The 12,894-nt window shown below is 42.9% G+C and overlaps 1 protein-coding gene across 1 annotated transcript in view; it reads right to left on the reverse strand.

Moving 5' to 3' along the window:
• Positions 1 to 12,894, reverse strand: part of rfc1 (replication factor C (activator 1) 1) — a 40,322-nt gene that overhangs the window by 13,654 nt on the left and 13,774 nt on the right. The window contains 11 exon segments of the mRNA XM_034187524.1: positions 1,013 to 1,108; positions 6,745 to 6,882; positions 7,031 to 7,119; positions 7,327 to 7,441; positions 7,589 to 7,704; positions 7,826 to 8,198; positions 9,004 to 9,108; positions 9,251 to 9,430; positions 10,189 to 10,302; positions 11,383 to 11,748; positions 11,828 to 11,905. Of these exon segments, the coding sequence (XP_034043415.1) occupies positions 1,013 to 1,108; positions 6,745 to 6,882; positions 7,031 to 7,119; positions 7,327 to 7,441; positions 7,589 to 7,704; positions 7,826 to 8,198; positions 9,004 to 9,108; positions 9,251 to 9,430; positions 10,189 to 10,302; positions 11,383 to 11,748; positions 11,828 to 11,905 (1,770 nt within the window).

Genomic DNA, 12,894 nt, shown 5'->3' on the forward strand with positions numbered 1-12,894 from the left:
AAATTCAATAATGTATGGAAAGGATGGCTACAATACATTAGACAATATAGATCTGACTTTATATAGGATTTTACCACATACATATTAAGTAAGAATGGGGGAGGGGGGGTAACAAAAATGTGTAAATGCTGTAGGTGAATCTGCTTTCTATGTTTTCAACATATATCAATGGACTTTCACAAAGTGGACTTATGAATAAGATTATTTCTTTACACCCGGGTTCGATGCTACAGTTCTCGTAAAAAAAAAAAAAAAAAAAAAGTACGTTTTCACACAAATGTTAATTATTTTGTGGATGCTACCAAGTTCAATCGGTGCAAATGTTTATGTATAAAAACTGTATCCTTTTGAAAACTAAAATAAAGTATAAATAAAAAAAAAAGAAGAAATCATTTTTCAAGATGATAATGCAGCTTGCCATAGAGTAAAAACTGTGAAAACATTCCTTGCAAAAAGACACATAGGGTCAATGCCATGGCCTGCAAAAAGTCCGGCTCTTAATCCAATTGAAAAAAAAAAAGTTCAAGAAAATGGTCCATGACAAGGCTCCAACCTGCAAAGCTGATATGGCAACAGCAATCAGAGAAAGTTGGAGCCAAATTGATGAAGAGTACTGTTTGTCACTCATTAAGTCCATGCCTCAGAGACTGCAAGCTGTTATAAAAGCCATATATATAAATACTAGTGATGTGTTGGAGCGTTCTTTTGTTTTTCATGATTCCATAATTTTTTTCTCAGAATTGAGTGATTCCATATTTTTTTTTTCCCTCTGCTTGGTCTAAAAAAGTAACCGTTACTGACTGCCACAATTTTTTTTCTTGATTTCTTATAGTGTTTCTTAAAGCCAGAAAGTTTCCATTTGAAATGACTTTAGTTTTGTGTCATGTCTGTGATCTGCTTTTTTTTTTACAAAATTAAACAACTGAATGAACATCCTCCGAGGCCGGTGATTCCATAATTTTTGGCCAGGGGTTGTAAAAGATTTGATTGATTTTTTTTTTTATATATATACCTGCCGCACATCCTGATTGGATGCCAAGATGATTTCATTGAGGGCCGGAGGCGGGATCTTGATTCCCTCCTTGAAAGCGATTGACATCATGGCTGCCTGAAAAGACAAAAAGAATGAAGGGGACTATGAAGAGGTGTGTGAAGTACTGATCATAAATAAATAATAATAATAAAAAGGTTTATGATTTATTTTTTAGCCATTTAAATCATAAGAGTTTGATATCACTTAAAATTCACAAATGACAAGATGCCATGACACTTTCTGTAGTGATGTCACAGATGACAAAAGAGCAAATTCTGACCCTTGAACAGTAAACTCGGTCAGCATCAGCATATGGAGGCAAAGAAAAGCAACAGACCTTCAAATGTGGGGGGGGGGGGGGGGGGGGGGGGTGGTGGACTGAAGCAGGAACAAAGTGGCTGATACACCACAACATGGATTGCACAATTCCGTCAACACCATGATAACACAGAACACCTACGTCTTTTTTTTTCCAGTTTAAATACATCAAGAAAATATAACTGGGGGAAAAAAATGATGCCAAATGTCCATTCATTCTTACATCGGTACACATTTCAGAGCAGCTCCGATGAGCTCTGCTGGGGCTGTGATCAGAGCCACACACTCATTTTGTTCACACAAAATGAGTGTGTGGAAAGACGTATGTTTTACACATGGCCTAAGATAAACTGAATCTTGGTATCTTGGTATTCACAGTATCTGCACATTTTCTTCCATCTTGATTGCAATGTATTTGCCAAGGAATCCCCCAAAATAATACCAGCTATAAAATTAATGAAATTTTGTGATATACCACAGAATTAAAGGTACTTTATAATAACTAGATTTCAACATAAAATAATTTTAATAATTTTTGTAGAAAATCACAATGGACAACACCTTTAAAGGTGTACTGCCGCTGTATTTTTTTTTTAGATTTACGTCATAAAAATGATTTTCTTAGGCACCAGCTTCATTTAACCATTATCCTTTAAATAAGGGATTTATAATATGACATTGCCAATATGATCAAAATTCCCATTGTCTGGAAAAAAATCAGCTTCCCTAAAGGGAAAAAATTAAAACGAACAGACAGCTGTGACCGATGCGGACAAGATGAGGTCGCACTGCCATCTGATGGTGTTCGCAGCATTCGGTCGGCATGTCGTACACAGGTCGCACATATCGTGCCACGGCTGAGGAGCTGCACGTAATCACATTATGGGTTGGATGACAGTCGATACCAAGCAGCAAGGGGGCTGACCACTGGCCACGGCTGGGGTCCTGCAGCGTGTGCCGCTCCACATCGCAGCTGGCCGCCGCGTCAGCGCAATGCAAAGCTGGGGAACACATATTGTCACATGTGCTCCACTCACCCATGTGCAAGGCACGGCGCTGCAAAAAATGACGACATGGGAAACAATAAAAACACACTGGATCGCCCCGGCCATGTTTCAGCGCGCACGGCAATGAGCAAGCAGTCTAAGCTGCACCTGACCGCTGCATCATTGCTACGCACAGATGGGGAACACATATCGTACCATGCAGAATATCACCTAACAAGACACGGGCATCGGTGGGCTCTCCTCACATTGTAATAAGTAAAACCACATATCATCTTTGCAACGCAGTCAGCAGCACTTCAGTGTGCGCTGGACAGAGGGACATGCGGAGCTGGCTGATGTGATCATGATATGAGCGCATCAGGTCATTCATGTAAAAACTAAAAGGACGAAAAAGTCATCCATGTCAGTTCATTACTTTCTGGTGTACATCCAGGAAGAGGATAATTCTTGTGTTGTCTGCTCTTTATAACAGAATTAATGTTAAAAACTGTGGTTGTTTTTTGTTTTCACAGTGAGAACAGAATTATGGCTAGTAACATGATTGTCTTACATTTAAACAGTACATTCATTGTTCTATTCTATTCTATTAATTCGTGCTTTACACATTTTCATTTATTTCTGCACAGCCTAAATAATGTGTCCATTATGTAATCGCTGCTGCTGCTGCTGTCTGAGCGTGATATACATCCTCGCACTGTGTTTGTGCACACAGCATGCACTAAACATCACTGCAGGATCATTCACAGCCTGTCCAACCGTGTGTCCCTCCCAACAGCAGTGAAATTTTTTCGCCATTTGCCAAATCGTCCTCCCCCCCTTTGCTCTTTTTCGGATAGTTCCTGCTTCTTTCGCCAACTTCATGTTATGTGTGAAGAGGCCGATAGCAATGTCATAGATCATGTCTGAGCTCCCTGCTGACTTGCGTTCGGGATGCTGGGAAGCACATGGCCACAGCCAATCAGAGTAGAGAAAGGCAGCATGATGTCAGCTGGCTGCTCCTTCAAGCAAAATAAACTGAGATGGCACAAAAAGCTCCAAACTATATTTCTGTGAGAATCTAATATGTTACTAATATATTTTGTAAAAGTTACTGAGAAATAAACGCTTAACTCAGCCACATGGGGTGTGCAGCCAGTACATTCCGAGTGCCGGTCCCAAGCCTGGATAAATGAGGAGGGTTGCGTCAGGAAGGGCATCCGGTGTAAAACAAGCCAACCCAACTATGCAGATTAAGAATCGAATTTCCATACCGGATCGGTCGCGGCCCGGATTAACAACGTCCGCCACCGGTGCTGTTGCCCAACAGGGTACCGGTGGAAAGTGGGCTACTGCTGGGCTAAGATGACGAAGAAGAGGAGGAGAACGTTTCCACAAACAGCGGGAGAAGAAGAAAACTAGAAGGGTGGAAATGAGAGTGGGGACTTTGAATGTTGGTAGTATGACTGGTAAAAGGAGAGAGCTGGCTGATATGATGGAGAGGAGAAAGGTAGACATATTGTGTGTGCAAGAGACCAAGTGGAAGGGAAGTAAGAGCAGGAGCATTGGCGGTGAGTAAGTTGTACCATGGTGAGGACAGGAAGAGAAATGGTGTTGGGGTCATTTTAAAGGAAGAGTATGTTAAAAGTGTGTTGGAGGTTAAGCAAGTGTCTGACAGGGTGATGAGTGTGAAGTTGGAAATTGAAGGGGTGATGATGAATATCATCAGTGCATATGCCCCACAGGTAGGTTGTGAGATGAAGAAGAAAGAAGATTTCTGAAGTGTGTTAGATGAGGTGGTGGAGAGTGTGTCCAAGCATGAAAGAGTGGTGATAGGAGCGGACTTCAATGGGCATGTTGGTGAAGGGAACAGAGGTGATGAGGAAGTAATGGGTAGATATGGTATCAAGGATAGGAATGGGGAAGGACAGATGGTATTTGATTTTGCAAAAAGGATGGAAATGGCTGTGGTGAATACCTACTTTAAGAAAAGTGAGGAGCACAGGGTAACATATAAGAGTGGAGGAAGGTGCACACAGGTGGACTACATTCTTATAGGACATGCAAGCTAAAAGAAATCAGAGACTGTAAGGTGGTGGCAGGAGAGAGTGTCATAAGACAGCATAGGATGGTTGTTTGTAGGATGACTTTAGAGGTAAAGAAGAAGAGAGTGAGAGCTCAACAAAGGATCAGATGGTGGAAGCTGAAGGAGGAAGACGTTGTGTGAAATTTAGAGAGCAGGTGAGAGAAGCACTGGTTGGAGGGGAAGCAATTTTGGACAACTGGAAAAGTACTGCAGATGTGGTGAGGGAGACGGCTAGGACAGTACTGGGTATGACATCTGGACAGTGGAAGGAAGACAAGGAGACTTGGTGGTGGAATGAAGAGGTCCAGGAAAGCATAAGGAGAAAGAGGTTGGCGAAAAAGTTTTGGGATAGTCGGAGAGATGAAGAAAGTACACAGGAGTACAAGGAGATGTGGCATAAGGCAAAAAGAGAAGTGGCAAAAGCGAAGGAAAAGGCATATTGCGAGCTGTACAAGAAGTTGAATAGTAAGGAAGGAGATTGGCCAGACAAAGGGACAGAGCTGGAAAGGATGTGCAGCAGGTTAGGGTGGTAAAAGATGCACATAGTAATGTGCTGACAAGTGAGGAGTGTGTGCTGAGAAGGTGGAGGGAATATTTTGAAGAGCTGATGAATAAAGAAAATGAGCGAGAGAAAAGGCTGGATGATGTGGTGAGAGTAAATCAGGAAGTACAAGAGATTAGTACGGAAGAAGTGAGGACTGCTATGAAGAGGATAAAGAGTGGAAAGGCAGTCGGTCCAGATGACATTCCAGTGGAGGCATGGAAATGTCTAGGAGAGATGGCAGTAGAGTTTCTAACCAGATTGTTTAATAAAATCTTGGAAAGTGAGAGGATGCCTGAGGAGTGGAGACGAAGTGTGCTAGTTCCTATTTTCAAGAACAAGGGTGATGTGCAGAGTTGCAGTAACTACAGAGGCATAAAGTTCATCAGCCACAGCATGACGTTACGGGAAAGAGTAGTAGAAGCTAGGCTTAGAAAACAGGTGAAGATCTGTGAGCAGCAATATGGTTTCATGCCGAGAAAGAGCACTACAGATGCAATGTTTGCTCTGAGAATACTGTTGGAGAAGTACAGAGAAAGCCAGAAAGAGTTACATTGTGTGTTTGTGGACTTAGAAAAAGCTTATGACAGGGTGCCAAGAGAAGAGCTATGGTATTGTATGAGGATGTCTGGAGTGGCAGAAAAGTATGTTAGGGTAGTGCAGGACATGTACAAGAATAGTGTCACAGCGGTGAGATGCACAGTCGGAATGACAGACTCATTCAAGGTGGAGGTGGGATTACACCAAGGATCAGTTCTGAGTCCTTTCTTGTTTGCAGTGGTGATGGACAGGTTGACAAATGAGATCAGACAGGAGTCCCCATGGACTATAATGTTTGCAGATGACATTGTGATCTGTAGTGAGAGTAGAGAGCAAGTTGAGTCTAGTCTGGAGAGGTGGAGATATGCTTTGGAGAATTAAAGGGGGGAATTAAAGTCAGTAGAAGCAAGACTGAGTACATGTGTGTGAGTGAGAGGGAGCCCAGTGGAATAGTGCTGTTACAAGGAGTAGAAGTGGTGAAAGTAGATGAGTTTAAATATTTGGGGTCAACTGTTCAAAGTAATGGAGAGTGTGGTAGAGAGGTGAAGAAGAGAGTGCAGGCAGGGTGGAGTGGGTGGAGAAAGGTGGCAGGAGTGATTTGTGACCGAAGAATATCAGCAAGAGTGAGGGGGAAAGTTTACAAGACAGTGGTGATACCAGCTATGTTGTACGGTTTAGAGACGGTGGCACTAACAAAAAGACAGGAGACAGAGCTGGAGGTGGCATGACTGAAGATGTTGAGATTCTCTTTGGGAGTGACAAGAACAGACAAGATTAGGAATGAACATATCAGAGGGACAGCTCAGGTAGGACGGTTTGGAGACAAAGTCAGAGAGGCAAGACTGAGATGGTTTGGACATGTGCAGAGGAGGGACCCAGGGTATATAGGGAGAAGGATGTTGAGGATGGAGCCACCAGGCAGGAGGAGAAGAAGGAGGCCAAAGAGGAGGTTTATGGATGTGCCGAGGGAGGACATGCAGGTGGTTGGTGTGACAGAGGAAGATACAGAGGACAGGGTGAGATGGAAACAATTGATCTGCTGTGGCGACCCCTAACCAGCCAAAGGACAAAGAAGAAGACTGAGAAATAAACACTTATAATGCTAAAAATGCTGTTTTTGAAACCAGATAACACCTCTGACATGATTTTCTAGACATCTTACTGATGTTAGCATGAACACCCCGTGTGTGTGCATCACGCAAGGTCAAAGGTAATCTCTAAAACCTCATGCATGCGCACGTACCTTTATCTGTTCAACACGTGGTCTCTGGAAGCGCAGATCATAGCAGTAGTTCGCCAGTGACCTGATTTTCTGATGGTTACGGTCATTGCACATGCAGATGATGGGAATCTTGGAATTTTTGATTAGGCTGATCATCTCCTACAGGAGGAAAAAAGGACACAGGTCATAAAAAACAAACAAAAACCTAAAACAAGAGGGAGCAGTATGAATGTTAAAGCTAAGAAAACTGAGGATTTGAGATTCTTCTTTTACCTTAAAAATCGTCTATCTTGAAAAGCGTGTGTACCTGGATTCCTCCGCGGTCCTCGTTGCCAGCCATCCCGTCGACTTCATCCATGATCAGGACGTGTTTACTGCTGACCGTCTGAGACGTGCCTACACAACACACGTCACGTCACAGTTCACCTTCAACAAATCATTAAAAAATATATATATTTCTGTATTTAAATCACATCGCCTGTCTTGCACTAAACGACTCAGATAATTAAGTGTGACAAATATGCAAACGGGAAATTGGGGAGGGAGTGAAAACGTTTTTGCAGTAAAGTGAGTGTTAAAGAATGAGACGACGACTCGGGTGACCTTTGTAGAAGTTCTCGATGCTGGTGTTGTTGAGCGACTCAGCAACGACCTCCTTCAGGCTGTTCTTACTGCGTGTGCAGCTGGCGTTCATCTCCACGTAGCTGAAGCCCAGCTCCTGTACGGCCACAGTCACAATATCAAGAGATAAAAGCAAATATTCAAGATAATGTTTGACCCAAACAGGCATTATGGGTGCAGTTACTGTACTCAAACAAAGAAAAAAAAATAAAATAAAAACTTATATTTGTTTTCCTAAACTGACCTCACAGACGAGGGCAGCCGTTGTGGTTTTTCCAACCCCTGGTGGTCCGGAGAGCAGCGCGGCTTTGTACCCAGAGCCATCATCTTTCCCTGCTCCAAACTTCCCAAACTTTGCCGCTGCACAACAATAATGAACACAAACGACTCAACTCTCAGCACAGATTTTAGGAGTCAAAAGACACTGAAACCATGTGAGCTGCAGTTTCTGGTCTTCTATCATATCAGAACAATCTGCTACCTGGGGGTTTTCCGCCACTGCTGTGGTGCCTGTGCCAGTTCTGCAGCCAGCGTAGCAGCTTATTGGCACAACTCTGATCCCCCAGTTGTCCAATCACCGCCTTCAGAGAGCGAGGCCGGTACCTGTCCACCCACAGCAGACTGGAACCCTCAACAGTCACAGCAGAGGACGAGGCAGGAGACGGGGCCTGCTCCCTCCGGGGTGCAGGAGCCAAGTCTCTCCCAGGAGGGGTGGAGCCTTCAGCCGACGCCATCCCGCGCCCCGTCTTTGAAGAACTCGGCGTTTGAGGGGACGTGGAATTACCCTTAGACGGAGAGATCTTCTGTGCTTTCGGGGTCTCTGTGGCGACAGTCCTGCTCTTTGAAACCTTGTTCTAAACGTCACAGACAGAGCAAGTCACCAAAAATTAGGACTCACCAGAGTGCAGACCTCCGCCAAGCGCCACAATGAAATGATTTACAACCTGAAATTTATGTCCTTAACTTTTAATACCACCTTTTCAAGGTCAGACCCAAACTTAACACCATGTTTTGTGAACGCTCGTTCATTAATTTGAGCAATGCTCTGAACAAGTTCATTAAAACCTTCTTTCTAGATATGAAGCTTCCTTTTAAATGACTAACTTATAGAAGCTTTTTATAAAATGTTATGATTCATGAATTATTCTGGCAAACGGCAGGTGAAATTTCACATCATCTCATTAATAAAATCCTTCTGCACCATGAAGCTGGAAACTCTGCACAGTTCCTCCAATCACAGCCACAGCAGTCGATAACTACTTCAGAGTTGTTACAGGCGACTTGCTGGCTTCCGTCCCTAGTCTCATTCACTCCCTTTTTGAGAACTACTTACTCCAGAAAGATTTACCACACAGGACCAGAATACTGTATTTCTATGAGAGGACACAAAAGCTGCTAAGAGGAAGCCCGAGACTGGAGGAGGTTTCATAATGACAAAGGGAGGACAAACAAAGTACGAGAGAACATTTCATAAAAGAGGATGCAAACCTTTGAACTGTTTTTTTATATGATCATTTTCCATTATTGGTGCTTTTGATGATAAAGAAACATTTGTACAGGCTAAACGGACATTAAATGTTCCCAAAAAAGGGTCTGTTTTAATTCATTTTGTCAGTTCAAAGTAAAGGGACTTGTCCTGTACAGTGTGTAAATGCCGACCTCAGTCTCTGCTGCAATCTCATACTTGGACTTCTTTCCTGGTCTGGTTCGAATCAGCTCCAACAGACCATCCTCATCCAGTATCTTGGTACCTAAACTCTCAGCCTAAGAATTGAACGCACAAACCAAATATGATGACTTGGACACTCGTAGGTCTTCAGGGTAAGAGGCAATGAAAAAAGAGGACACTGGTTACGCTGAACCAGAATCTGCCACTCTGGTTTGTGAGTGATATCCGGACAGTTACCTTCTCCAGCTTTGAGACTCCACTGTCTCGACCCTGAATCAGGTACGTCGTCCTTTTACTGATGCTGCCCGTCACCTTGCCTCCGTATCGCTCAATGAGGGACTTGACATCATCTCTCTCTATGGACTCCAGGACACCGGTCAACACAAACACGCAACCCTCCAAGCAGTTTTCTGCTCCCTGGAAAACAACCACAATATAAAACAGGGACCCTCCAGGACCACGGGCGGTCACTAAAACTCCACCTGTATCAGTGGAAGCAATTAGTAAAGGCAGAGTCAATCAGTGACTCTGTATAATCATCTCCTTAATTCTGCCTCGCTCACGGACAGTTGCCAGGGATCAAAAACCATTGTCTAGATTTTACCATATTGACAGTAATTTTCCTTTTAAGGTACGCACATACAGTATACTGCCCATGTGTTGCATATCAAAATGTTCAGAACAATCTCAGCTTTCAGGCTGTAAGACACATATTTGTCTTGAGCACTGCAAAGACGTAATTTACCTCTAAAATGAAAAAAAAAGAAAAAAAGAAATGCCTTTTTAGAAATTCTTCATATCTTTAGGGAAAATACTCCTACATTCATGTGGACGAATTGTTCTGATCTTAGAAACTGATTTACCAAAAAGTCTTTGGGTCACAAAAGATACACACACACAGCGGTTCTCCTGAAAGCAGAGAGAGGGGCACAGTGAACGCTGGCCATGTGACATACTTCGGCCTCTAGGAATGGCTGTGAGTGAAAGATCATCTCATGGGAAGATGGAAACTCTAAGAAGTTGTACTTTCAGGAAGTGGTCGAACAAATCTTTGTGACATTTCATTGCCGATCTATTAATAAAAGGCAAAGTAGACCTGGACACACTGCCACATCCGTGGACCCCAGACGGTTAACAACAGTTTTATTTTGTTTTTTTTTAAACAGTCTGGTTACCTTGGGGATTTCCTTTGAACCCAAAGCTCGAGGTCCGTCTCTGTTGAGGTAGTTTCTGAAAGCCGAAATGTTGCCCCTCTTCTTTTCTGAGTCCTCAGGGCTTGTGCTTGGAACCTGACTCGACGGAAACAAGGGGAGAGAAAAAATAAAATACATCACACTGAAACACATTTGAAAGACTCAGACAGCACAGAGGTCCAACAACAGTGTCATTACCACCAGCAGCCAACAGAGGAGGGCCATCAGACTGATAAACCTTTTGGTAAAACATTTTGGTAAAGACTACCCCTCTATGGATGTGCCCTGGATCCTGTTTAAGTGAATACCAACAAGAAAAATGTTACATTAGACAAAAAGAAATGGTAACATTCACAATACAAGCACATTAACTGACATTAGTTAATGTGTAATGAGCATTAATTAACCATTAACAATTCCGTTCAATAATTCTTGACTAAATGTGTTCAGTACCTCAGCAAATGATTAAATAATGCATGAATCCTTAGTTAACATGAACACCTTAATAAATGAAGACTAATCGCAGTCAGTTAGTTAACATTTCCGACAGTAAGAATTAATGCTCATCACCACAATAACTGAATCACAACCGTTTATTCAACTCTTACCCAAGGATCATCTCACTACCAAATTTTGTTGAAAAATCCAAATTCTTTTTGACAGACATACGAGGTCTGTCAATAAAGTATAGGTCCTTTTTATTTTTTTCAAAAACTATATGGATTTCATTCATATGTTTTTACGTCAGACATGCTTGAACCCTCGTGCGCATGCGTGAGTTTTTCCACGCCTGTCGGTGACGTCATTCGCCTGTGAGCACTCCTTGTGGGAGGAGTCGTCCAGCCCTTCGTCGGAATTCCTTTGTCTGAGAAGTTGCTGAGAGACTGGCGCTTTGTTTGATCAAAGTTTTTTCTAAACCTGTGAGACACATCGAAGTGGACACGGTTCGAAAAATTAAGCTGGTTTTCGGTGAAAATTTTAACGGCTGAGGGATTTTGAGGTGATACTGTCGCTTTAAGGACTTCCCACGGAGTCTGACGTAAAACATATAAATGAAATCCATATAGTTTTTGAACAAAATAAAAAGGACCTATACTTTATTGACAGCCCTCGTACATAACCTCCACCCCTCCTCTGTCAGTTGGCTTCAGTAACCGTGTCATGTGTGCTGCTCACGCCTGGTTTGCTGGGAGAGGGTTTGGGCACTGTGGTTGCAGTCGCTGTTTTGGGGGTGAATTTCTTGCTTGCGCTTGTGGGACTGACAGCCTCCTTTTTTGGAGTTACTTTACGTTTGGTGGGCGTCGTGTGAATTTTGCTTGTTGTCCCTTCATCTTTCTCCTCATCCTTTTTCTTCATCATGGCCAGTTTGGAGCTGGCTTTGACGGGTGTCTGGTTCTTCCTTGGGGACGGGCTGATCAAGTCAGATGTGCTGCTTCTTCTGCTGGTCTTCGACGGGCTGCTCGAGCTCCCGGCAGCCGAGTCGGTGCTGCTCTTTTTGGGAAACGCGACCACGCCTTTTTTCTCACCGGAGTCTTTGCGAGCCTGAATGAAACACAATAAAGCACTATTTTCTTATCATCAACCAAAGAAGCAAACGCACCTTTACATGACTATTCATCACCTTCTTGGCCAGCGGCTCTTCGTCCAGCATGGCCAGCGTTCTGGCAAACTCCTCATCCTCGTGCACCTGCTTCTCCATCTACATGAAGTCAGAGCACAGTGAAGCACCGTTTATGAGGTCCAACTCAACAACGAACGGCCACGACACCTGTCATTTTTACTTTGAAACGTTTGAAAACAACAGTGGTCTTATTTAAAACTAGTGTGTAGGATGGAGTGTCCTCTAGTGGTTAGGTTGCAGATTGCATTATTGTAGCTGGTCAAAATTTTATTTCACTAAAAGCCTTTAAAACCTACAGACACTGAAGCCTTAAAATATGTTGCAAAGATTCATAAAGTCCTGCTAATCTTTCATTTTTGACTGGCTACAGTCTGTCTGATGGTTCACATCGTGTTGATCAAGACCTAAAAAAAAACAAAAAACATTAAGGCCCTGTCACACCTTGATGATTTAGCCACCATATGCCAACCATATTAAAAAATGCTGGCATAAACCTAATAAGAGTATGTTTTTTTTATAAGTTAAGAGCACATTGAACATGCTGAAGCTCACCGATATACGAGTATGTCCTAATATGCTGAGCTCCTCAAAAAATTTTGAGCATGCTGAAAATTTTCAACACATGCCAGCGTGTGACTCATACGTCCCGCACATGTGGGACAAAAGTTGTAGGTAAGTTAGGTGATTGTTGGCAGACATTTCTTGTAATTTACTCATAAGTCTAAATACATCCATTAACGATGTCCAATGATTGGCTGAAAGCTGCGGACCTCATGCAGATCGACTGGTTCATTCACACACAGAGTAAATCTGACCTGTTCATTTCAGTTCAATTAACCATCACAGACCAACATGAATCCACATAAATCTGATTTTTGAAAATGACATCTGAAAATACTTTAATTTGTGGCTGGAAACGCAGCAAGTCCCTTGGTGGTTTTTCTGCTCCAGTTGCATTTCTCATGTTATGGGGGAGGTGGTGGTCTAGTGGTTAAAGCGTTGGGCTTGAGACCAGAGGATCCTCGGTTGCCCTTGGGCAAGGTCCTTAATCCCCTAGTTGCTGCCAG

The sequence above is a fragment of the Thalassophryne amazonica genome, chromosome 15 (genome assembly GCF_902500255.1).
Source record: "Thalassophryne amazonica chromosome 15, fThaAma1.1, whole genome shotgun sequence".
Classification (NCBI taxonomy): Eukaryota; Metazoa; Chordata; class Actinopteri; order Batrachoidiformes; family Batrachoididae; genus Thalassophryne; species Thalassophryne amazonica.